Source organism: Anas platyrhynchos, chromosome 4 (genome assembly GCF_047663525.1).
Source record: "Anas platyrhynchos isolate ZD024472 breed Pekin duck chromosome 4, IASCAAS_PekinDuck_T2T, whole genome shotgun sequence".
Taxonomy (NCBI): domain Eukaryota; kingdom Metazoa; phylum Chordata; class Aves; order Anseriformes; family Anatidae; genus Anas; species Anas platyrhynchos.
The window spans coordinates 67,999,816-68,025,914 of record NC_092590.1 but is presented as its reverse complement, the minus strand read 5'-3'; the positions used below and the strand labels follow the sequence as shown (position 1 = coordinate 68,025,914).

The window sequence follows — 26,099 nt, the reverse complement described above, 5'->3', positions numbered from 1 at the left end:
CAAAACACAGTTTTGCAAAGCAAGTTGTTCACCCAGCACAAAAACAAAAAAGCTTCTGGGATGACCGTAAGGTTTCCTAAAGAAAATGCTAAAAGTTTTGTCTATCAAGTGCCTATTTTCCCTAAATCCGAGTGGGCAGTGTATTTTGAGTAAAGCCAAGAGCACACATACGTGATTTAACGCAGTAAGAGGCTGCTCTGTAAGCGTGCACAGCTCCCTGTTCCTCACCAGTTCACAAACGTCCGTCACGAGCCCTGACCTGAGCAAGTGTGTGTCAAACCACCCACCTGCCACGTCTATCTTCAGCTTATGATTATTGACGACTGGAAAGGGAATCAGTCCCACTTGTGTGAACCTTTGCTTGAAAGTAATAGCGCACAACAGATTCCTGTGGATGTAGGGACAGAGAAGAGCAGCGCTAATTGTAGGAACTCACCAAGATACACCCTCGGTGTTAAAGGACTGGGTCTGCAAGGCGTGCATCACTAGTGGCAGTTTTAGCTATGCAGCCCACTGTCAAGAAAGGTCAGGGAGAGGCTTACCCTGGACAGAATCCATAAATAATTTATTATCAGACTGCAAAATAAAAGCAATGTGGACAGAAAACAGGAAGCAATTAGCATAACTCCCCACGCAGCTCTCTGGTGACAAAGCCAGGGAGCACACCGCGATCTTCCCAGTTACTCAAGCTCGCTTTGCCATCAGCTCAACCATGTACTCTGCTGTGCTATCAAACCCAGCAATTTCCCTAATTCACAAAATGAGCGGCGTTATGAGAGGACATCAGGCTTCTACACTACAGAAAAAAAGGGGGAGGAGAGAGGAACAATTTAATTTATAGCCTCCCTTGTTTCTTTCAAGGCATCACATGCAACCCAAAATCACATGCTCCTGTTATGGAAGCGCAGGAGGACTTACAAGACGTACATACATTTTTTAAAAGCTCCATGTGCACATCAGCCTAACATCTGCCCCCCTCAAAGTTATTTATTTGCCCTCGATCCACGCTTGAGGTGCTCCCGATGCACTATTTGTGCAGGTGATCGTCCCCCAGAGAAGCAGCTGCCCCTTCAGCTTTTACGGTTATTTGTCTCCCCATCACGGAGCTCAGAGAAATAATCCCACTGCGTATTTCTTCTTCATTTATTTCACTAGGTGAGGTGTTTAAAAGGATATACAGTCATCTGGAGCTCATCACTGTCAAATTTTCAGCCACGCAGCTGTAAAGGGGAAAGGAACTAGTTTAGCTCCATGGTTTACAAAGTGCTGAGTACCTCCAACGAGGTGCCAAATGTCTGTGGTGACACTTGAAGATTGCTTAGTGCCTCACGAGGTTCACGGGGCCTGATCCAGCCCTCGGTTATGAACGACGGTCCTTCCATCGACAGCAGCACGCCTGGGACAGAACAGCACTTCACATTTCAAGCCTGTACCTCCATGGCAAGGGGAGCTCTCCCAGGCATGAGACTTACAAGATAAAGTGCCAGGCTCAAGAAGAGATGGATATTAGCATTGCTACCTCCAAACACCCAACCCAGGGCAAAATAAACAAACAAACATTCACTATTACCTTAAATACATTTTGGATTGGGTATTTAGTTTCAAACATGTTAATCTCACGTACACAGAGGCAGCAGGATTCCTTCCGAACCCCATAAGCCCATCCTGCTTCCATTGGGCTTCATTCACTTCTTCCGTTTTCTTTCCAAGGAAGAAAAAAAAATAATCTCTTTATAAATCATTTTTCTCAGGAAGCCTTTGTTAAAATCAGCTCTTCTACTGGAAACGTGCAATAAAACAAAGCTAACAAGAACAGAAGGCACAAAAAGAATTGCTGACAGCCAGCCTTTAAAACACCCAGTGCAAAAAGTCTGCCTGCTCTGCCTGGGCTAGGACAGCAAAGCTTTTCATTCCCAGGTCACTCCTTCAAACCCAGTCTTGCTTGGCAGTAATCACCTGATGGCAGGCACGGCAAGCAGCACACTTTTTAAGTAACTCTGCAAAAAGCATTTATTGAATGTGTAAATACCGCCGAGAATATCTGCAGGCATGCAGGACGAGAGTGCCGCCCGGCAGTGCTGAATTAGTAGATAGCAAACAAGCAAACAAAAAAGAGCTAACAAGTTGCATCAAAGACCACACTTCTTTCATTTCTTCTGACAGTTGCCATTTATCTTTGCTCTCGAGCAGCCTACTTCATACTATGCTAGCAAGTGAACTGTAGCACACTGTGAAAAACTCATAACGTTTTAGCAACACAAGCCTTCGCTGCAGCATCTGGTATTAAATCTTTGCACGGAGGTGAGGAGAGACCACCAGCCAGAAAGGTGGATTAGCGAGGCTCTGTTGTATTCATTTCAGAGTGCTGAGTGCTTTGCATGAAGGCGGTATCTTGCCTTTTATGTCAAAAAACGAACTTCTGCCAACTTTTGGATACTGAATTCTTCAAGGAGGCAACCCTAGCAGCCTGCAAGCACCGTCCCCAGGCAGGGAACGGCAGCAGCCTACCGGGGAGGAAGGGCAGAGTCACAAGAGCTGATGCCGCTGGTTTGCGACGCGTTCTGTGAACAGAAGATGGCCATCCTCCATCCTCTCACCCTTCCTTCCCGAGCAAACGAGAAACCGGCTCTGAAAGCGCCAAGCTTTGCGATGTTGCCTCCACCTCTGGCACACGAGAACGCGTGATGGATGCCACAAGAGCAGCCGGAGCGCTCCGGGGAACCGCTGCTTCCCCACCCGCCGAGCCGCGGCCGCCACACATCCCGGGTGGATCCCCAACCAGACAGGTGGAAAACAGGACCCGGCCCCCCACGGGAAGGAGGATGACAGCTCGCGGATTTGCGAGCACCACAACAGGAGCGCTCTGAACCGAGCCAAGTTTAAGTAAACTTTATGCTAAACTCACAAAGTTCAAGCAGGGGAGGAGCTCGGCTGAACCGCAGTAAAAACACCCGAGGGGTTTCCCGAAACGCTAAAATCCTCTAGGGGAAAGTTGATCTCGAGCCTTCCTACCGTTTCCCTGCCTGGGAAGTTATGCGGGCAGCGCAAGGTGCCGGGGATCGCCTGCCCAGGACGCGCACGGGGACGAGCTGCTGCCTGCGTGCGGGAGAAGCCACGGGCAGCAAAGCCAAGCCCTGAGACCGCCCGTGCGAACACGCAGCCATCGGGGTCGGCACACGAAGAGGGGAGGGCTGGAGGCAAACGACACCGGGCTCGCCACGAAACTTCGGGGCTCGAAGCGCTCCGGGTGAAGAGCCGCGGGACGCTGGGAGCGCTGATGCTGCGGGGCGAGCCCCGCTCCGGGCGCTGGGGTCTCGGGCATCGCCGGGGCTGGGACACAACCGGGAAGGTGCTGGGGGGCGAGGAGGGGGGAGCTGATCGGGGAGAAGCCCCCGGGGAGCGTCAGGCGGCATCCCGTGGGCGTCCCGAGGGGATGAAGGAGCCGAGGGGGCGCCGCGAGGTAACCGTGCAGCCCTTGGAGAAGGAGATCCCTGCAGGGGTCCCCTCCCCGCGGAGGGCAGCGCCTCTCCTTCAGCCGGGGGTGCGCGCCTCGCCGCTCCGGGACCGAGCCTTCCTCCTCCTCATCCTCCTCTTCCTCGCCGTCAGCCACCCTCCTCCCCGCGGCACCCTGCCCCTCCGCTTTCCAAACTTTCCAAACTTTCGGGAAGCGGCACCTCGCCGCCCGTCGGGGCGCTGCTCGCCCGCGGGGACCCCACGGGGCACCGGGCACGGGGCGAGACGAGCCCGGCGGAGCGCCGGCACCCCCGGCGGCTGCACGGAGCCCCCCTCCCCGGCTCCCTTTTTGTTTTTCCCCCCCGGTACTCACGCTGCTGTTCTCTCCCGTCCAGTGCACCATCGCCTGGTTGTGAGCCGCGTCCCCTTTGAGCACGAAGGAGGTGCTGAGCAGGGCCACCCGTTCCCGGCCCCCAGCCGGGGGAGATGCTCTCCCGGAGCGGCCGCCCCCCGCCGCCTCCCCGGCCGTGCTCCGCCGCCCCCCGGCCGTGCTCCGCGCCCCCCGGGCGGCCGCTGCGGGACCGGGGGGGCCGCAGGGCTCGGCGCAGCGCAGAGCGGCGGCGGAGCCCAGCAGCAGAAGCAGCAGCAGCGGAGGAAGATGCAGGCGGGAGGCCACGGCGGTGGCGGTGGCTGCGAGGGACACGCGTGGCCCGCCGTGCGCCATGGTGGCTCTCCGGAGTGGCAGTGACAGGCGGGGAGGTGGCGGCGAGGGAGACACCGCCGCGGAGGGCGGGGGCTGGGGAGGGTCGGAGCCGGAGCCGGAGCGGGGCTGAGCGCCCGGCCGGGGAGGCGCCGCCATCTGCTGGCCCGCAGCGAAACGCCGGCACCGGGGGAGAGCCCGGGGCGGCCCCGCCGGGACCGGGGGAGGCGCGGGAGGGGGCGCACGGGGAGCCCCCAGGGGTGGCTGCGCCGCGGGGCACGCGTGGGGGCGCGCACAGGGGCGGTCAGAGGGTCAGGGAGAGTGTCACCCAGAGGGTCGCCCACTGGGTCACCAGCCAGGTCACCCAGCGGGTCACACTCAGGGACAGCGACCAGGTCACCCAGTGGGTCACTCATGGGGTCATCTTCGAGGTCACCCGCAGTGCTCCACGCTGGTCACCTCCGTGGCCACACATCGGGTCACCCCCAGGGCCACCCAGCAGGTCACCCATGGGACCACCCAGCAAGTCAACCACCGGGTCATGCTCTGGGTCACCCACGGTGCTGCACACTAGGTCACCTACCTGGTCACCCACCGGGTCACACTCTGGGTCACCCACAGCACTACACATTGGGTCACACTCTGGGTCACCGACCAGGTCACCCACGGGGCCGCAGCCACACGCTCCCAGCCGCCCGTACCCTGATGGGGACACACTTTTTGGGCTGCTGGTTCTGACCGTGCTCCTTCAGCCCCACTGCAGCACCGGCTGCCTGCGGGCTGTCCCGTGGCGCTGCAGAGCGCCCCCAGCCACCCTCATGCAGCCCCTCGGTGTGGACGTGCTACCTGCTGACTGTGGGGTGGGCAAGCCTGGCCTCTCGCGGCACGGGGTTTAGCCATGAGGCCCGGAGAAGGTGCAGTGGAAAAGCCAGAAGGGCTCTGTCAGAAGCTGGAAGCAGAGGAATGAATGAAGCAGTTGCAAAATTGCAATTTTTGCTATTAAGATAAGGAACGCTTCAGTGGAGAGCAGGAGTGCATCCCTTCTTCTGCCCCCACAGCTCCTAGCAGGCAGCAGGCTCATCACCAGCATTTCCCAGGGACGCTCGCTCATCCAGCACTGCCTGCTTCAGGGACCTGGGATTTACAGGCATGAGGTGTAACTGTGAACAAATTCATGCTGGGGAAGCTTTCTGGTGCTGTGACAAGGGACAAGGTGGAATTAGCAGCAAATTCAGGCTGGCAGGGACCTCTGGAGGGTCTGACCTGCCATGCAGCCCAACGCCAGCCCTGATGCTGGATCCAGCTTTAGGGTAAGGTGGGATTGCTCAGTCCCAATGTCCCAGCCCACGTCTGAAAGGCCAGTGAAGGAAGTAAGGATGGCAGCTACAGGTCGGCGCGTTAGATGACACGTAACAGCAGAGGTCAGCGCTGGGCAAAACCAAGGTGAGGGAAGTCAATAAAACAGTTTCGGTTGTAATCTTCCCTTACCCTAATAGCCTACAGAATTCGGATTACAAAGGCATTTCTTGGAGGATGAGTAGAAAAAATAGTATCCACTGGTATAACCATACCACTTACAGGGCTGGGATTTCTACCACAGTGACCTAGAGTACCCTGCTCATCCCAAATTCCTGTAAAAATACAACTCATAGTCCCAAGCACAGCCCCCCAGCCTCAAAGCAGCCCTCCTCCTCCACTGATTCTGAGTTAAGGGAATAAGGAGCCTGCACTCAGGGACCCCAGCAGCAGCACTGCTGACCCTGCCACCAGGCCACAGGCAGTCCCACATCACCAGAAGCTGCCACTGGGGCCCTTTAGGGAGCTACGTATTAAATTCATTCCTCAAGCACTTTGTGTCTTGTATATAAAGCAGATTTATCTTAAAAAAAATAATAAAATAAAAATAAAAATCTTGATTTCTGGAGACAACATTGGAGCAGCAGGGAAGAGAGGAGATGATAACATCCTTAAAAGGCCTCTGTGGCTGTAGGAAGCCATGTAATGAAGTTAAAGACAAGTGTGAGACAAGAACAACCCTTGCATGCAGTTTCCTCACGTTACCTTATTCCTCTAAACCATCAACCTTTATAAGAGGAGAAGCACCTGGCCTCAGTGGGCAGAAAGTCAGCTTTCCAGGCAAAACCCCTTGGCTCTTGCAAACTGGCATCAGTGACAGGAGGTGGTAAAACACTTGTTTGAATTTTTACTGTGTGGATGTGTTGTTTAGGGGTGCAGCAATTAGGCAGTGATGCAGAAGCTCCCAGAAAACGCACAAGTGACAGTGGGAAGTCATTCCTGCTGGGCACTGCTTGTGTATCAACCATATCACCTTCCATCTTGCACTTCAACCTCTAAAGGGAACAAAAAAACAAGGAAACACTGCCCAACCACAGTCATATTAACCAATACAAAGGGTGATTTCTCAACTATTGAGTAATTTTCATTCTGGCATGACAGCCATCCAGCATTCCCAGACATCTCCTATGAAATTGTGAAGATTGCTCAACATTTGCATAATAACCTAAAAATACTCTGAATAGAAGGAAAGGCCTGAGCCCCTGCAGATTTAAACTTGCAGACAGGAACCAGTGCTTCAGCTGAATGCCACATTCAGCTGATGTTGGGCTGTGCTTGCCCATTTTGCATTCACCTCAGTGTTGGACAGACAGGGCTCCCAGTGAGCAGTAGGGAAGAGAGGAGATGATAACATTCAAGTTCCCAAGGGGCCAGCTCCTTACACCTGGCAGGAACCAACGTTTCCAAAATGAAACTGAAAAACAAAACCTGAAAACAAACAGTTGCTCTAGAACTAATGACTCCTGGCTTCCTCCAACTTTGCATGTCGTGGATAACTGCAAGGTCTGCAGACATTTTCCCCCATCAGACTGTCTTTCCCATACACCTAAGAGGATCCTAACAAATCCACCAGTCCTCCCTGTCTGCCCCAAGATTTTCCCCTCACAGCACTTGCTGTTTATTTCCGTGACCTCCCCCTTTTGCCAATTTAATTGGAATTGAGAAGGGTTGAGAAGATACTGGCTGAGGTGGATGGAGAGAAAGTGATCGGCTGACTGCTCCCTGACAGCACAGAACATGTTATGAAGATACCTGCACCATCTGTGTCTATGCAGCACGTTCTCAGGATAGGTACAGAAAAAACTTCAGCCGCTAGGTAAAAGGCTTTTACCCGGCCACTTCAATGGCTTTAAAGCCATTTTTACAGCAGCCAGATTAATGCACACTCACAGAACCTTCCAATCTAATAAATAATGCACGTTTAATATATCCGTAATTCACAATAACACAGTGCTGTAACTCTAGGCTAGGGATACGGCAGCAACAATACCGGTTGCCCTATATCACTGCTGTGTGCACAAAATATGAGTATGGCTCAAAATACAAGTATCTACCAGATTGGGAGAGAAGGCTGAGAGCTTGCAGCAAAACTGAAAAAGAAGTTTCTCCCATGAATTTCTTTCAAAGTCCTGTAACTAAATCACCTCTTACCATTTATTCTTTCGGTCCATGTTTAAGGATTCCTAAAACAAAAAGGCTTTCCTAAATTTCTGCCACCTTTTATCTCTCTCATAAACTCTGGCCCAGCAAATACACTCAGACACACAAGAAGAAAAATAACCTAGTATCAGACACCTCTGAGCTCCTCTAGTCCCAGAATGGAAATAGAAAAAGCTTGAAAAAGAGTTAGTGCCTTGTAAATCCAAGACAAGTTTCTTCCTGTTAATGGCAGAATTATTACTGCTATACTAATAAAGTCTGCTCACATTTTTATTGACTGTCAGATCAGATTAAGATTAAGAAGGCTTCAGTTAACCGCTTGATTTTTAGCAGGTTCGTTTCTGATCAGACACTGAGAAGCATTACAGAAAGTCGCAAGTCTGCTTGGGCTGAAACCAAGACGCAACGCTAATACTCCTCCTGTTATCGGCTGCAAGAAGAACTCTTGCAAATAAAAATATCGATAAATTTGTTCTGTATTTCAAGCTCACAGGCTTCTTAGCACAGTAGAACAAGATGACCACAGAGGCACAACGCTGTAGAAAGTCACAAGAGAATCAGTCATGCAAGCATGCTCCTTATGGATCATTTACCTAATTAAAGGTCGATTTAAATTAATGTATCAAGATACGCTTAGGACACTTTTATTATATAGATGAGATACAAAATGATTGCCGTTTACATCGTGTTTATGTTAATGCTATCGTTCAGCACCCAGTGACCTGCAGGGTTTCCAACAAACTGCTCACGCGTGAGAGCGCTGTCATCTCACACGGGTCGTGTCAAAGCAGCCTGCTTGCTCCCACCACCTTGCCAGCCAACAAATTAATAAACGGCAAAGCTTTACTGCCTTGTAACCCAATTAACAAAAAACAAATGCTTCCTTCTCTATTATATGCAAATTACTACGCATATTGCCGTACCCTAATTGCCCTAATGCCAAACAGCAGTTTTCATTTAGCATGGCCTCTCAGGATCCAAAATAATTTCTGTTTGTATTGTTATAATTACAAAAATAAATAAATAAATAGAACAGAATAATGCTCTTTCTAGATTCAACAAATCTAGGTGTCTTTCCTAGCACTTTTCCCAACAATGGCTCCATTTGGCAGAGTGAAAAACCCAAGTTGCTGTCAGGCTGATTTGTTCGCATCCACTCATTGCTGTGTTGCCCTCAGCTGCTAGCTCGGATGACCACAGAAGAAAACCTAATTAATAGCAAGAAATACTCATCACAAGAAAAAAAAAATAACTTTACTTCTGTGGGCAGTTCTGAAGCTAAAAGATAAAAAATAAAGTGAGTGGTTGCATTTGTTCTGTGAGGATCTGACTAAGCTATAAAGTACACTCCCAATTATCCTATTCACATTTGAATGATATAAACCAGAGAAAATTTCAGTATAATGTGTTATCTCTGAGTATTACTGAGTGCTGTGTTCAAGTCTGAGCGTGCTGACATATGCACATGAGAAAAAACTTGGAAGAGCTGCATGGGGTTTGGGGGAAAGCTAACTAGCTTTTCATTTTAGCAGCATTAAACTGCCAGGCAGTGTGCATGCCGAAAAACGGACACAACCAGCCGCCTTTATAAGGGCTGGTAGCCTGTCAACAAGAAGTCACTGAGGCAGAAGAGGAACCTAATTCTTTGAGCATCTTCAGCTCTCACCTAGTTCAATGAAAGTAACTGGTATTTAGTATGAACAGCTCAGCACCTTGCAGGATTTTCCCTAACAAGTAGGTAAAAAATGCACACCGTAATTGTCTCTAGCTCATAAACTGAAGTTGTCAAATCTCCATCACTTACAAAACAGACTAAGAATGAACACAAGCTGCCTTGAGCCCCTAAAAATTTATCTTTTTTTTCTTCAAAGCAACCAACCTAACCTGCATCGATTTGTTATGCCACAGACCCTGAAGTAGTGGTTTAGTCTGAACTGAAAACACACGGTGAAAAGTGCCCTGTGGTACCTGTTGTAAGATTATCTGTCTGCAGCCTTTGTAATTTCTCACAGACAATTAACGAGGAGTGGTCTGAAAACATGAGAGGGTTGGATTCATTGTCTATACCTTAAGAGCTCACAACAGAACAAGCAGAGCTTTTTCTTTCATGTGTGGGAATTTTCTCATGGAATAGCTCTGCAATCATTGTGCTCTTTCATTCCCAAAATTTCACGAAGCTAATTTGAGAAAACATGGGAAGCTGGAAAAAAAATGGGGTAGTTAGGTAAGAAAACTGTGTTGTAAAGGCGGTAACACTCAGGTTTACATTCAGCTTCATGTACATACAGATACACAGTTCCTTTTGTCTTGAAAGTACTGTTAGTGCCTTACCAACCACTTACATGCTCTTCAAATCTACAGGATTTTTACATGTGTCAACTGCTGATATGGCTGCATTTCTGAGGAAATGATATCAGAAAAAGGAATAAACATTAAACCCAATCAAAACCAATCCATACTGAGTCAGTCTTATGGTCTTTGGCAAAGGATCACGAAGACACCACAGTTCTAACAGGAGATCTGCCCAGCCCTCACCTGTTCCATGCCCTGGCCTAGCACAATCCTCTCAGGCTCTTAGTGGAAATGGGAGCAGGCTCCAACTCATGGGTAAGAGGCTTGGACCCCCAAAGCAAATCCCAAATGTTGTCAGCAAGCAGGCTTCAGTTGGTGTGGTGCTGACCACATGCCTGCTGGACTCAGGGAAGGCTTTCGCTCCAAGTTTTCCAGGCAGGTTGCTAATTTCTGTCTCGTGTCTGAGGTCTCCAGATGGTAGCAGTGGCTGGTTCAAGGCCAAACCAGCAAGGAGAGGTTTTTGTGTAAGACATTTTCAGCTAGAACATCACAGAAGTCCAAGCTACTTTCAATCCATGAGATAGATCCACTTATAGCAGTAACAACCCTCAGGAGCAGCTGGTTTAAATAATGACCACAGAAGTACGCTCATTTTGTTTAGGTGGTACTTTTTTTCTGAGATGGGTTCTTCTTTTCTATGTCTTTTTTTTTTCCTCATTTGTTTGTGTTCTACATTTGTGTGGTCTAGGGGAATGGATAAAGATGGATCTTTTATTTTCCCAATGAAAAAGCAAGTAACTGGAAGCAATGTAGCACTGCAGAAATGTGTATTGTTAGATGCCAGAGACCCTGACTATCACACATTATGGAGAAGACCATTTTCCAAAAAAGCCATATGGGTAACAGTAAAAATTAAAGTAATAGAAACATAAAAGACAACTGGCGCCTCTCCTACAAGCTATTTTTCCTGAAAAATGGAACAGCTGAAGGCAGATGTTTTGCATAAGCAAAAGGCTGGGGGGCTTTGGAATCACGAGCTGGAGAAATACAAAGAACTTCACATTTTCCAAGGCTCCCCTTATCAAATCGATTTCTATATTTAAATGTTGCTTTCCTTTAAATCACTCTTGTTCTGCTTTTGAGCTTGTAAAGCAGAACATGTATATATACTTCACAACATCTTAAAATCTTGTTTTATGCATCAAGCAAGAGTACATATACCAAGACAGCACACCAGTTCTCCCAAAGAATAGGCAGCATTGTCCTATGAATAGAGGATAACCTACCTCGATAAAAACAAACGAGTGCATAAACACCATGATGTTTTGAACAGTCCTATACAAATTACACTGTCAGTACCTCTAATCACACATAATGAAAAAATACACAAAAGAAAGTATTTCCCTTTCCTTTTTTCTTCCCAGAGCAGTAGTTTCTCTCCAATCCCAAAGAACCGCAGCCTCGCCTGAAGGCCCCTTTGATGCAGTTCTGCAATAGCCTAAATCTGTGAAGATGCAGGTAGGCATTTGCAATGCACTTGGCTCCTACCTTGCACAAAGATCAATGGGGAGCTAAGAGCTCAAATGCTTTAGAAAATGAATTTGCCTTTTGAAATCTGGCACAAGTGGCTGTTTCAATTTGCGCTGGGATTATCAAAAAGCAGGGAAGCCTGGGAAACGTGTATGTTTTTCCACATGCCTGCTATATGATTCACCTGAAAACCGCGAATAAGCACTGCGTGAGAGGTAAATAAGAGCAAATGTGTATCTCTAGGAAACAATACATACAGCTTTCTGCTTATACAGCAGCTGACAGACTCCCAACACTTTTCTTAGAGCTCCAGCTGCTGGAATCAGGAGACTGCATAAAAATCTCAGTGTTGGCATCTGAGAGTTCGCTAGCTTTCGTGTTTTCAAAGATAGAAGACACGGAGCAAATAAATCCTCTAGAAGCAGGGAATCGGAAGCCAAAGAAGGTGGAGTTGAGGATTTCACTTGAGTGTTACAGTCCTTAAGACAATCTCATGATTTTTCAACCTTACAGGTTTTCTCTGGCAGTGCTAAGGCTAAGAGGTTTCACGTGGTTTTCTCAACATCTTCTTCCTTCTCCTGCCTGACTAAACTCAAAAAAGCTTCTGGTGGTTACTGCATACAGGATCTGAGCTCATTTCTTCTGGTTTTGAAATGATATTGTGGAAATAATTTTTAAGAAAAAATTAAAAGATACTTTAACTGGGATTTTTTTATTTTATTTTTTTTTAATCTTTCGTTAGTAATACTGTACCCTGATCTACAGAAGATTGGACCAGAAATTTGGGGAATATGGAGAATTAAAAACAAACATCTGGCAAAAATTCTGCTTAAGGGTCATGAAGATCATACTAAATCTGAATTATATTAATTGTAAACATTGACAAAGAAACAGACAATTACTTTTATATACATTTTAGTGGCAAAACTACTCCTACTTTACTCTAATTTCATGTATGATTCAGAGTCTAGCACCCAGAAAAGCAGTACATTTATCCACCAAAATATTTACATATAACCAGAAAAAAAAATCCAATCAAATACAATGATCACAGCTTTTCTCCCAAGAAAACTTGCTCAGGAAAAATACAGTAAGGCCACAGATTTGTTTTTGCTATCGTAATGATTCTGCAATTTTAGTCTGCTGTAATCATCCAAATTCATCCATCAATAAACATAACCACACTCAGTCTTATTCAAGGAAAGTCATTAAAAATACCTGAGTGGTAAAGCAAAGATTGAGTCTCTGACAAACAAACATTCCTTCCGTAGCTATTTTTATAAGGACTAAAACACCTACACCGTACTATCAAAAATTACTTTTCCCCATGAATTTTAAAGCAGTTTCATGTGGCAAAAATAATCACCTTTTGTGCCTATAGTGCAGTGTTTATGTGTTTCCCCTTGTTCAGCTCTCAGCCCAGGAATAAATCATTGTTCCTGCAATTTTCCAGCAGCTCTCTTGTAGCTTTAGCCTGCACGGAACTGCATCGCAGGACACAAATCTTCTGTTTTGGGAAGAGAAAAAAAAAATAAAAGACTTCTCACAGGGTCTCTGTTGTCAGCAGAAAAAAAAATATTAGCGAAGATGCTCAGTTGTAGCTGGCTTGATGCAGAATTTGTCTGATCCTTAATTTATTTCTATGGGTCTATCTTCAAAGCACCTTCATTTTCTAGGTTCTCCACTCTACCCATATTAGTAGCTATTCCTAGGGATATGAGTGTTACCATGTATCAGATGTGTATTTCACCTTTTTTATTTTTTAATATCGGTTAACTGAGTCTCCCCCATCTCCAAAAATATAGGCTAACTCTCTGTGAATCTCTGTAACACGGCACGTGGGCCCTGGACTTCATTAGTTCGATCAGTCACTGGTTCCTACAGCAGCACTTGATACACTGCCCGTCTCTGTAGGGTTATAAATTATGGAAAATATGTTGAATACATTACTGACTCTGCAGTGACAAAGAAGAGCAATAAAGGAAGGTGCTCAGCCAAGGCCCACAAATCAGCAGAGACCTTATGCGGCCGTTTCACTTAAATCATGCAAGCAGAGCCACAGACTTCACTAGGAATCTTCCTTTGCATCCCTCAAAACAAAATATTTTTGTGAATTTTTTGAAAGAGATAAATGTGGAAAACCTCCTGAACTCCTGTCCAGTGCATTCACTACGCATTAGCGTTTCCAGGGAGGAGGGCTGACTCCTCCCGTATTTCCCATACTAATGATGTGCCCATGCAGGCTGTTAGATTTGTCATTTGGACGTTTTATTTCCAGCTTGCCCTAAAGACTCAGCCATGCTCTGACCCCTAACCTAGGTTGGAAAGGCACAGTTAAAAGGAGCAGCCAGTTAGCAATCTGAGGGCTGAAACTCTGTGGTTTGTAGGTCTTGCTGAAACCTTAGAGGCACCTGGATTCTAGGACTGTTGTCAGGTCAACCAAATTAAAGGGCAGAGCTGAAAGGGGAGGATTACAGAGGGCGCTAATCAAGGACAGGTCACGCAATGCCACAGAAAGAAAGCTGCTGCTTCTGGTCACCAAACAGCTACCGGGGAATAGAAGTAGCCTCCAGCCATTCAGAAGTTAACTGCTGCTGACATACATCACATTTAATCATGTCTTAACAGCTACTGCCATTCACTTGGTTCTCCTCCTGCTACAAATGGTTGTTTCTGAACCTTCGATACATTTACTGCCATGCAGACAAACCAAGCCTGCAGTGATCTTTTTAGGTGGATGTATGATTTAAATGAGCTCTAGCGTAAGCAAGTGTGGCTCCACTAGCGCCACAATGCAAGTAAGATGCTTTTTCTAACTGTTTTTCTGTGTCTCAGTTACATTTTTTCCAGACAGTTAGATATCCTTTCAGTCTCTGAATAGTTTCATTCGTGCTGTTTATTCACCTCAAATATCTGCCACTGCTCCCCATCATCATCTTGTAAGCATGGGTTCACCAGGGCTTACCCATTAAACCAGATTCACCTCTGCTGCTAAAAGGGAAAACCAAAGCAGCTCTGAAGCAGTCCAGCTGTGCCACCACCATGCTGCAAGCATGCTTGTTTAGGCAGCTGAAGCTCTAACAGTAACCACATTAGATCTTTCCCAAATCCCTTGTCTCACAGGATGTCAGGAAGGGATTCACCAGCACTTACATTTTCCTTAGGGAGCTCCCTGGGTAGGGCAAGTCAGGATGGGACTCTGCTTGGTCAAAGGCTTATAGGTTATAGATGCTGTGGACCACTTGTGATCTTCTTATCTCCTCCTTGACCCCTGGAAGTCACATATTAGGTGTCTGTATATCCTGTGCTACAAAAAGACCTTGCTTCTTGGCAGCTGAGCTTTCAGCAGGGTCTGTGCAACTTTCAGGAAATGTTATCCCCTGTGCGATTGATTCTTTCTGCAAGAACACTTTACCAAATTCCTATTTTATTCTGGACTAGTATCTTCAAAAATACAGTGCAGCAAGCAGTGTTCAAAGTAGGTTTTCTTACCAAAAAACAAACAAACATACAAAAAAACATCATTAATGCCAGATTTTGCATTTGAAGAAGCAAAGTCCTATGGATTAAAAATTAAATGTCTGTAACATCACTGAAATCTGTAGGGTAACATACCACTTACTCCTGTAGTTATTTTGACCCTGCAATTTTGACTGTTAAAAAAAAAAAATATGAACCTACAGTAAGATAACAAAAACAACGCAGAAAGGAGGCAAGTGAAAATATTTAAATGCCTTCCTTAAACAGACAACCAAAGAAGGAGATATTTGCAAATATCGTAACTGCAAGTTCATGTTCGTGAACAGCAATCTAATGAAATATTGCTGGGACACAGCCCATTAAAGACAAGGAGACGAGAACATTGTCATTGACTTTAGCACGAGCACGATGAGGCTTTGTAGATAATCATATAGCGGTCTACTGAGACAAGGCCAAACTTCGCAGGTAATCAAATACCTCCTACAAGCTGCTGTCCTGATAAGCACAAGATCACATCAACGTCTGTGTAATACATTTGCTCTACGCTTCTCAGAATAAAATCTGCTTCTTTTATATACGTGTGCATACCTCACAAGCATTTGGGTAGGGAATACTTGGACAATAATGGTTTAGAAGAGCTTTTGTTGGATGTATTTATTTCCCAAACATCTGCAGGTGTGAGAGGCAGGGAAGTTTGGCTCTTAATACCCACACATTCCTCATTTGCACACCTGCACTGCTGGCTGAGGACCAGAATGCTGAGAGAGGCACCGCGGCGTGATTAATATTAATGTTTAACATTTACTAGCCCTGTGCACTGACTGAGCTAATCAAAACTGAATAATGCGTGGCACTATCCGAGTGGCTAAAAATATAGCCTGTTACATCAAATTCCTATCCCTTATGAAGTCAGCAGTTAGTTCTCCAAATACCACGTGTGCTGGGAAGCTCAGGCTCTGGTGATAGACCAAGCAGAGCTCCAGCACTGACCAGGACAGACGAGGCATTTATCTGCTGTGTTGTCTGAACATCCTTCCTTCTAAATCCTCAAGGAACCATGCTGGATAAGGTACTTAAAAACAGTCTTCTCCTCAATCAAGATTTCAACACAGCATCTGCTCTTTTATTGTGTCCACTGGCAGCCAAACCATCCACATGCCCAAAATCTGTCACCCCTCCTGGGATTCCCTTGTGGTACCCGTGACATGCTGACTCGCTCAGGATGCTATCGTACAGCAGGATCGCTGTGCTAAGCTTTCTTTTTAAAGCACTTTTTATTAAGGAACCTGTGAGTGCTCATCTACTTCTTGAAAAGCTCTGGGAACAGCTCTTACTGATTGTTCCATGAGGACTGAAATTGCCTCTCCTCTATTTTATGATGTATTTCTTAAATACCCGTCAGTAAGCACTCTGCTGTCAGGACTCTTCAGACTCAACACTTTCAGTCTGGAGCTCACCAGCTACAAACGTTCCCCCCTGCACCAAGTTGCATTCCCACTCATTTCTTTTTCAAGCCAGGATTTTCTTCCAGGCTTAATATGAAGAGTTGGACAGTTGTGAGTGGCTCCTACATATTGGGGTATCAGCCAAAATAGTAGCTACCTGTAGCTATCAGACTGGTATGCAAACATTGGTGTGTAAAATAAAATAAATTAAAAAAATAGATGGAAATATGGCACCTGCACCATTTTGCCACTAACCCAACTTCCCTGTCCACAGAGGTGAGCAGCTCACTCCAGACCTGAACCCAAGGGCTCTGATATTAGGGATGATTGTGGGAGCAGGGAAAGAAACCTTGACATTCAAGCTAATATGGCAGCAAGGTCTCATCCTCATTAGCTGAGGATGTGGATGGAAGTAAAGGGTCAAAAGTATGGGAATAAATACAAAAGTGAGGTACCAGGACAAGTTCCCTAAGCTGAAGTGCCGGCATTTGGAAGGGAATGCCCCTGGCGACTGCAGGTCCCCAGGCAAGTTTTGAAGGACCAGCAGAACAAGGCTTTGCTAAGGAAGGTTTAGGTATGGTTAATTCTGGTTTGGAGCCAAGAGGTTCTCCACATAACCATTACCAGACTTATTTTGTACGGTCTTATTTCATGTCACAACACCACAAATGGGAATTTAGCCCTCAGCTGCATAGCTTCCATGCACCCAGAGCAAAAACCCATGTAAAACCTGGGGCTCACAGCTCTTCCTTGACCCCTTTCCGTCAGATTTTCCTTTTCCTCCTTTCAAGTTACAAACCATTATGCATACATTAGTTCCTGGCTAATTTGCACAGATTTTTTCAAAGCTCTTCTATGGTTTAGGCTTATGTTATCGCTTAGATTTCCAGTCACTCTGCTTGCCAGCTCCTTTACCCTCCATTACCTTGTCTGATAGAATTTAGATTGCTGTTGCCGTATCTACTTCACCGAACCATTTAAAAGTCATTCTTAAGCACTCCTGTATTATTTCTACAGCAACTTTCATTTATTCTTCTCCCAAGCCCTTATGTATTGTACTTACAGGTCTAAGATAACACCTTATGTTCAGATGCTATAAAAAAGTACTAGAATAAAAGTGGAGCTCAGATAAATGTTTGTTAGTAGTGGAATACCTTGTAGCTTTTTTTTTTTTAAGCAAATGATTCTTCTATCCATAATAACTTTTTATCATGTTATAGGCATGTATGACTTCCTCTGGATAAAACCATGAACACATCACTATGACAAGGTGTGCTTGTTATTAGCCTTACAGTGTATTTAATGTTTTTATTAAGTATTTTTATTACCGTAGCTGCAATCAGAGATTTTTTTTTTTTTTTTTGAAGTCTTCACTTAAACATGGGGCTGAGGCACAAGGAAAACATCTCAATTTTTAAACACTCTCTCACCTTAGTGCTCAGTGGTGTCCACATCAAACTTTTGATTCTGCCTGACCTAAACACAAGGCCCATGTCTTCCGTACTGCATTTCGGTACTACAGGTCTCAGGTTCAGCCTCAGATCTGTCTACTCTCGGTGCCATTGTGACTGCCTCTGGTTTTCACGGTTCACCTCTCTGCTCCATTTCCCTTGTCAGAGCTGCCCATTACCTTTAAGTTATCTGGTAAACCCTTAGGAGTGAGGATTACCTTTTCTGACACGTTTGTATGCTGCTTGATGAAATGAGCCCCAGACCTCCAATCTCCCATCGCCTAAACACTTTACCATTGATTTCAAAAAAAAAAAAAAAAAAAAGAGATGGAGGGAAAAAAAAAGCAAAGTAATGCAGACGTGGAAGACCCTGACAGGGGAACAGGGACTGAAGGAAGAACATGGTGCTCTGGGAATGTGAAAGCAGTCAGAGGAGCTGGCTAAACACAGCAGAGAAGGAGAGCCGACTGGCATGTGACAGCTGGGAAGCACCTTTGCATACAGAACCGGGGGAGTAGCAGTTACAGCAAGCAAGCAAACAGCAGTAGCTGCTTGTGAGGCAATGCAGGGAAAGCACTGGTGAAAGAAGTTACCTGCTCCAGAGCCAGGCACCCACTGGAGAGAATGTGGCCCTTTGGGAGCACTGAAACTCCTAAAGATCAAGAGAGGGTGTATTAAAAGACATCAAAGGGGTAAGGTCTCGTCTTCCTGGATGAATTGCACGACTGATTAAAGCCACTGAAGCACGGCTTTTGACCTTGTAAATGGCATGAGAAGGCACTCAGACATTCTCTAACGTTTACAGAAAAGAAATTGAAAACAGATGCAAAGGCAGTTTTCATCATTGCACAAAACTATGGTGTGCGTACACTTTAAATACTGCATGGAGTGCTGATCCTCCCCTCAGAAAGGATGCAACAGAACCAGAAGAAAGAATGGGCAACGATGATTGAAGCACGAGCGACATCTGCATGAGAAAAGGCTTGTCAGACCCTTGGGCTTGGAAGAGGGATAACTGAAGAGTATAGTTCTTGGAAATAATTGATAGGGACAAAGTAGCTCATGAATTCAGCATGGAGCAGGTCTAAAACAGAAAATGAAACACTTCTTAACATAATTAAATTCCACAGGAGATGCTGTGGAAGCCAGAAGTGTAAAGAGACACTAGAGAGAGGTAATGGCGCATCAAGGCTTTTGAGCATCATGGTATAAATGAAACATCCAGGTCTGAAAGGCCCCAAGTTGCCATTTATAGAAAGGTTGGATAGCACCGGGGAAAGATTATTCTGCATTTGCCCTGTTTCTTTTATTTTCCCCTAAACATCTGTTACTGGAGACTGTGAGACAGTACTCTATTTATACCTCCTTGCTGTGCCTGTACCACCATTTACACTTTTTAAATACAAAGAAGCTTAACTAGAAAAGGAGAGAGCAGCAGCAAGCACACTTCTCTATCTCTATGAAGAGACATTCAGATATGGAGCAGTATTAACAAAATAACAACACAGGCATGTGAAATTCAATTACTTACATGCCATTTTGCACTACTTCCAGATGGCATTATCAAACTAGCCAGACCGCTACCAGAACTGTGCTCTAGTCCCATTCATTTCATGAAACAGAATTCACTTTTGAAGACGTTCAGCAAGGCAGCCACAGAAACATAAGGGTCCCCCAGATTTGGTGTAAAAGCACTGAGCTTAGTTTAAGGCTCCCCGTTACTGACTATGTTATGTCAGCAATGGTGCAAGATTACCGAGTTGAAAGAATCCATCATCTAGTCGCAGAGGGATTTAGGGAAATGAAATGATTCAGTGTCTCAGAAATTGCGAGGGTGGACTGGAGTATGTGTTCTGGACAAATAGGATTACAGACATAATGGCATAAACAGGACTGCTGAATGGGAGGCTGTATCTGCTGGATAGATTACCCTTCGTTATGGGATATTTTCAGCAACAATTTGGGTTCAAATGAATCAACCTCAGTGCACGGTGATGGTAAACTTCTAGTAACCCTCACCAAGGAGAGGGACCTGCAAACCATTAACTTTCTGAATGATCACTTCGGGCCCCTTGGAGGGTGACAGCTCGGAGTTTTTGCTATGCACCCATCTTCTTTATAGTGCATACTGCTCCAAAGCATCACATGGCCCCTACCTCCTCCTCTGCTTTATAATGAGGTGCAAAGTCTGCTCCAGACAGATTTGGGCAGTCTTGTCACCAACTGATAATATCAGAAATTATAGTCTCTGCCAAATAATGAATACCCACCTGAATAGAAGATGTAGTTGTACTCATTAAAAATCAGAGATCAAAAACCTGAAAAACATGTATAATTCATTTCATAGAAAGAAAGCACATTCTACTAAAATCAAGTGTACTTCCATTGCAGTGGTGAATGTGCTATTACTTACGGCCTGCATATGACTTCATTTAATTGATCCTCTTTACTGAAGATTTTGTTATCTTAACTCAAAACCTCAACACAAAAAAAAGTGTTGGAGGCTTTGATTTTACTCTGTTTAATGACTAATAAATGTTCTGAAAATATTGGCTTTGTTGCTTGAATTATAACTCCTGTGTATGAAGTTCTGAATTCTTCCCTTCCTTCATGCCTATACCCTTGGTTTACCTGGTGAAAGACTGATTAGTAAGTTACAGTTAGTAGTAAGGTCATTCAGCATAAATAGAAAGAACACTCCAAAGCCCACAAAGGAAAGCTTTCCAATTGCAGCCAGACAAACTATAAAGTTGTAAAGATTAGGAAGACAGGATCGATGTGGTTCCATCTCCTGGAAGAAGTCTGCATTAAATATTTACAATCTGAAAGCACCATAATATACCTGTTTTCTGAAAAACGGGTCCTTTACAATTTCAGCAATTAGTTCTTGTGCCATATATAGAAGCTCTATTCAAACGGTATCCAATTTAGAAAGAGAAAATTAAAGAGAAAGGGACAGAGAAGCCACTTAACCTCAGACACAGCCTTCCAATGGTGAACGGCCATCTAGAGAGCCCCCCTGCTTAAAATCAAGTGCTTCAACAATTACTAGAATTAAGTAAACCTCCTACTCACTATGGATTGACATTAATGCAAATGTAAAAGGCTAAGCCTTTGCCAACCAACCCATTCTCACAAAACTCACAGGCATGTAATACTTCATATACCTCTACTCCCTTTCAAATTCAGGTGATTTAAACATGTCTGTCGTACAAAACCAGACATGGCTCTGTCATTTCCCTAAGAAAGCAAGTTGTTATTATTTATTGTCACAAAACGACTCTAACAAAATTTCTTAATGCTGCCCTGAGGGCAAAGGAAGCTTTAAGTATGAGTGGTACATGCTCCTGCCAAAACACATCACCCTCTAGATAAATAGAACAGACGTAGCTGCAGAAAGAGAGGTGATAAGGGTGTTCCTGATGGCTCAGCATCTGACCCGAAGAGAAGGAGCTTCTTGTCATTGGGAAGCTAGTTGCAGAGGACAGTCAGGACATGGCTTCATAATGGCAAATCCATTCCTGTGGGTATGGGGAAAGCAGTGAGGCCACTCGGTCTAGCACATGACAGTGCTCAGAAGAAATGGAAGGAGTCATCCAACATCACTTCTTCCATATCAGCTGCATCTGGAACTGACTTTAGGTTTGTAGCATTCTCTCACCCTTTCAAATCACAGAATAAAGGCAAATAGCTTTAAGCAGTTTCAAAATCAGAAAGATGATTCTTCTCTAAATGATACGTACTAAAATCAAAAGCAACATTATTAGAGGTACACTAGGTCTGTGTAGGAAAAAAAAAAAAAGTATAAATACAGCTCTATAATACCTTGAGAACAGAAGGATAATCTTTGCCTCACATCCCATGATAAAGAAGAGAGAAAGGCAATAAATAACTCATATCCCACAGGAAAACAGAAAAGGCATTTAAAATGGAAAAATCCAAAGGCTCTTCTATAAACTTGAGATGAACATTATTTTAAAATACCAGTTGCTTAATTTAAGGAATAGGAGATTCTATATTTCACAGTCAGAGCAGAAGACTTAATAAACGTAAATAAAAACAAATTTCTCATGAGATTTTATTTTCTTCTTTAAAATACTGATAAATCCTGAGTTCCATGCAGAATGTTTATAAGCAGGAGCAAGTAGTTGGAAGAGATGAAAGCTGCTCGAGTGCTGCAAGATGTTGGCCTTACGCAGAGATCGCTGAGCACTGAGAACGCTGTGATCAGTTTGACAGGATGCAGACACACCGAGCAGCAACACGACGGAATTAGAATTTTTAAATATATCACTAGAAACTGTGGCTATGGCATTTGCAGCACAGTGAGCCAATCTAAAGATGAACTCGTAAAAGTCAAGACAAACAAAATTGTAATAGCTGGTTGATATCACGCAAGCTACATAAACCATGCAAGGAATAGGAGGAATGTTGAAAGAGTGCTACAGTTTGCTACCCAGTATGCTAAATCAGGTTTTCAGCATAAAGAAAAAACACCAGTTCAGGCACCTATGCTTTGCATAATTAGGATGGACGGAGTATGTAAAGTTAAGAAAGAGTCTCAGCCTGTGTGATGACTGCCAATATAACCAGGTTGCTCTGTGGATTCAAACCAGGAGAAGACTGGGGCCAGGGAATGAAACCAATCACTTCTGGAGGTCTGCTTCACTGTAAGTTTTTAACGCTTCCAGAATCAGTCAGCCACAGAGAATTAAATTCTTTCCAGGTCAGAGCAGTAGCAAATTGATTATCCCCTTTTTTTTTTAATCCTTACCTGTGCCATGATACCTAGAAGAATAGAGCTACATTTAATTAAATAGTGGGTTTCTACTCTCACACTTGCTAAAGCGTGCCCCGGTACATACATGTGTATATTCTACACATATAATGGCTGTTTGTTTTGAGTACTTAAATGCTTCTGCACTTCTTCCTTGGCAACTTCAGCCTTCAGACACATTTCCTACCTGTCTGATTCAACATTAAACACAGAACAGTCCTGGTCTTCTTCAGGTGCTCCAAAAGAGGCAGATATTGTTAATAATGGCAATCAGGGACAGAGTTCTGAACAACTTCAGGACCTATGTCTATCTAATGTCATCTGTCTAGCATGAGTCTTGCACGGACTGTAAGGATAAATGCTAACTTGTAAGTAATGTTGGACAATGTAGTACAAAATGCCATGAGAGGCTGGCTCATGCCATTCTTTTATAAACATAGAAAATATGTCATAAACACACAGATTTTTCATCGTTTTGCACTTGAAATTTCTAGAGGAATAAATTCATATTTCATCAGACATAGCGCTGTCAAGACAAAATTTGTGCAATTAATAAGATTTCAGATATATTCTAGGCAACAACCTTTTGTTGTAGTTCTGGCATCTAAAATATACACAGAAATACTAGACATATCAATCTACCACAAGTCTATCAGTACAATTTAAAATTCTAGGTCACTCCTCATACATTGCTATTTCATGTACTCAGTGGGTTGTGTCTGCTTCGCTCCTTGAATACTGCCTACATTCTTGCCATGAAGTGAGATTTCCATGTGTGTTATTTTCCATATCAGTACATACATCTCTATACTAGGCTGTACAGACACGTAGATATTGTTTGTTTTAAATGTTTTGAGGTGATGGGATGTAAATGGTAACTTTCTTCAGAATTTTCTCATCCTGCACTCTTAGGCATATTCCAGCTTATTGCATATTGATGCTAATTATTGTTAATGGATTATTACTGTAGGATACTTTGGCCATGCCACAGGCACCACACCTTTAGAGTGAGGTTGGTTAGGATATTAAAGGGATGGTAATAACATGGTTGTCCAGCTCAGAAAACCACTTTGGAGAAGGGAGAAATATCATTTGAGACAGATTGACATAAACCAAAAATACTTCCCCAGGGCTTATTTTTGAATGAATAACGCAGAGCAAGCAGCAGTGTCAGCGTTGTCACTCTGCCACCATTCAGAGACACCTCCCGGTGAAGATTGCCTACAAACATACCAATCATGACAAAAGTGGCTTTTTTCTAGTAAGAGCCAAGATGATACTACCACAAACTCCATTCACATCGGTGACAACTCTGGGTCCCTACTGTATCAAATAAGTGCCCTGGACCTGAAAGGTGTTGCGTGCTTTCACCAGCCCCCTCAGCAGCCCCAGACACAAGGATTTTAATTCAGAGCTCACTATACATTAATCCGGTTTGAATTGCTTACAGTGCTAAAGTCTAAATTAATTAGAACCTTTCAGGAAGGAGACAAGAGCTCTGCTGTAAACAGATCAAATACAAAAGCTTCAGATCAACACACAACTGCAAATAAAGAGGCAAACAATGTTAGGATTATGGGAGAAGGAGGGGAAAAGATGACTTCTTAAGACTCTCAGCCTTATTTTCTGTAGTGAAATGATACAGAAAGAATAAAAATAATGCTAGCATGCCTTTTTATTATAGTCATTAGTATGCCTTCAGATGAAATACTGCATTTAGCTCTGGGCATCTTATTTTCAAAGATAATGGAAGAAACTAAGTGCTTCAGCAAGATGCCAACATGAAGACATATGATGAAGATACAGAAAATAATCAGTGGTATAGCCACAGTCAGCCAAGGGTCTGGTATACCTTCATTCAGCGAAGTAGAGAAGGTAAAAGGCAGAAACATTTAAAGTAATAAAATTGTCAGGTTATCCTCTGAAACTCATCACTATAAGGCATTAAGAACAAAACTTAAATGTTTATATGAACAGGAAGAACACCCAAGTTCCACAGCAGAAATAAACAAAAACAAAACATTTCCTTCAGGGGGAACACTAAACTTCATACTCGGGTGGGCTACCCACTGACAGCCATTGCAAAAATGCCTCCCCCCAGAGAAATGTCACTGTGTGATGATTCAGAAAAGAGCTTCTTAAACCTTGCTCTGGAACAGCACGTTGCCTAACCTAGGATACTGGACTAGATATTAGTGCTAGTTCATTTTGGCTAGGGCATTATCTATCTTCAGTAACATGGTGGAAGATAACTCAATATCAGCAATTTTATCTTTCTTACCCACTGGTAAGCAGGAGGAGGTACAGAGCTGCGTAAGTCTGTTACAGGGATTATGTGATTAAATTGCCTACAAGAAGATGGGACATGATTCACTGGTGAGCTAGGACCCTTCTGGTCCTGAATTACTAACCACACGTGGTACTGGAAGGGGAAAGAGTTTTTAGATTTCTACATTAGAGCCATGATCACCATTGAAGAAAACCAGCATCAGTTATGCCTGAATATCAACCAGTTTGGTTCTGCATGCAAAGCACAAATTCAGAAGGAACTCCACACCTTTAAATCTGAGCTCAGGAAAAAAAAAAAAAAAAAAAAAAAAGATGCAGTGATGCTTGACAGAGCCTGAGCCACTGGCAAGACATCTGTGCTTATTAAAAGCAACAAAATATGAAATTCATATTAATTTTTTGTTTGATCAGAATTTGAATTTCATATTAGTTATGTTTGTTCAGATTTAGAAGCATCTGTCATCCGAAACCACCAATCAATATTTTATTCATCACAAACTATTTAAATCCATTGAGAAACAACCTGAAGAAACAACACAGACTTATTTAAAAGTGTCACAATTAAATATAGAGCTCAGCCTTTCCCAATTAATGGGCTTCTGAGAGTTTTTGTTGTTGGTGTTTCCACTTTAAATCCATATCCAAAGGCAAACTGCTTTTGCTGGCTCAATTTCCTTATGGTGGTCATTTTATTTTTATTTACTCATAGCTACAAGTACAGAGAAAAGCATTTCCAGGCATAAGAATGAAGAAACTAAAACTGCACAAGACCATTCGTAGTCTTAGACTACCTAAACACCATATCACTGCACAAGACATTGAAATAAATGCGAGCTCCTGTGGAGTAAGTCAGTATTTCAGTAAATGTAAGACTATTTCAACTCAGCCTCGACTGCCGAATAAGCGTTGTGCCACCGAGGAATTACTACAACCACAATCACCAGTCTCCTCCAGAACCTTTCTTCTATTGCCCATCTTGCCACAGAAGTTTCTATCTTGAATATTGAGATTGTCTGAAGGGTAAAGAAAGTTAAGCCACCAGGTTTGAATTCCTGATAAGCCATTCTCAGGTCCTGGAGCTATGCCAGTAGTTGCAGATTTTACCGATTATTTGAATTACCAAGTAGAAAACTTTAAATACTCGTTACTCTTATTTTCTAATTGCA

General features: G+C 44.2%; 1 protein-coding gene across 13 annotated transcripts in view; it reads right to left on the bottom strand.

Annotated features, from left to right (window-relative positions):
* The window catches only part of SORCS2 (sortilin related VPS10 domain containing receptor 2), a 594,922-nt gene that overhangs the window by 546,297 nt on the left and 22,526 nt on the right, over positions 1–26,099 (bottom strand). For 12 of the 13 annotated variants that reach the window (XM_027457435.3, XM_027457437.3, XM_027457439.3 and 9 more), the window contains exon 1: positions 3,827–4,216. The exons of the other annotated variant lie outside the window; for it this stretch is intronic. In XM_027457435.3, coding sequence (XP_027313236.3) covers positions 3,827–4,177 — 351 coding nt within the window. In that variant the 5' untranslated portion in view covers positions 4,178–4,216. Of the gene's footprint in view, positions 1–3,826; positions 4,217–26,099 lie in introns of those variants that run through there. 13 annotated transcript variants of the gene reach the window in all.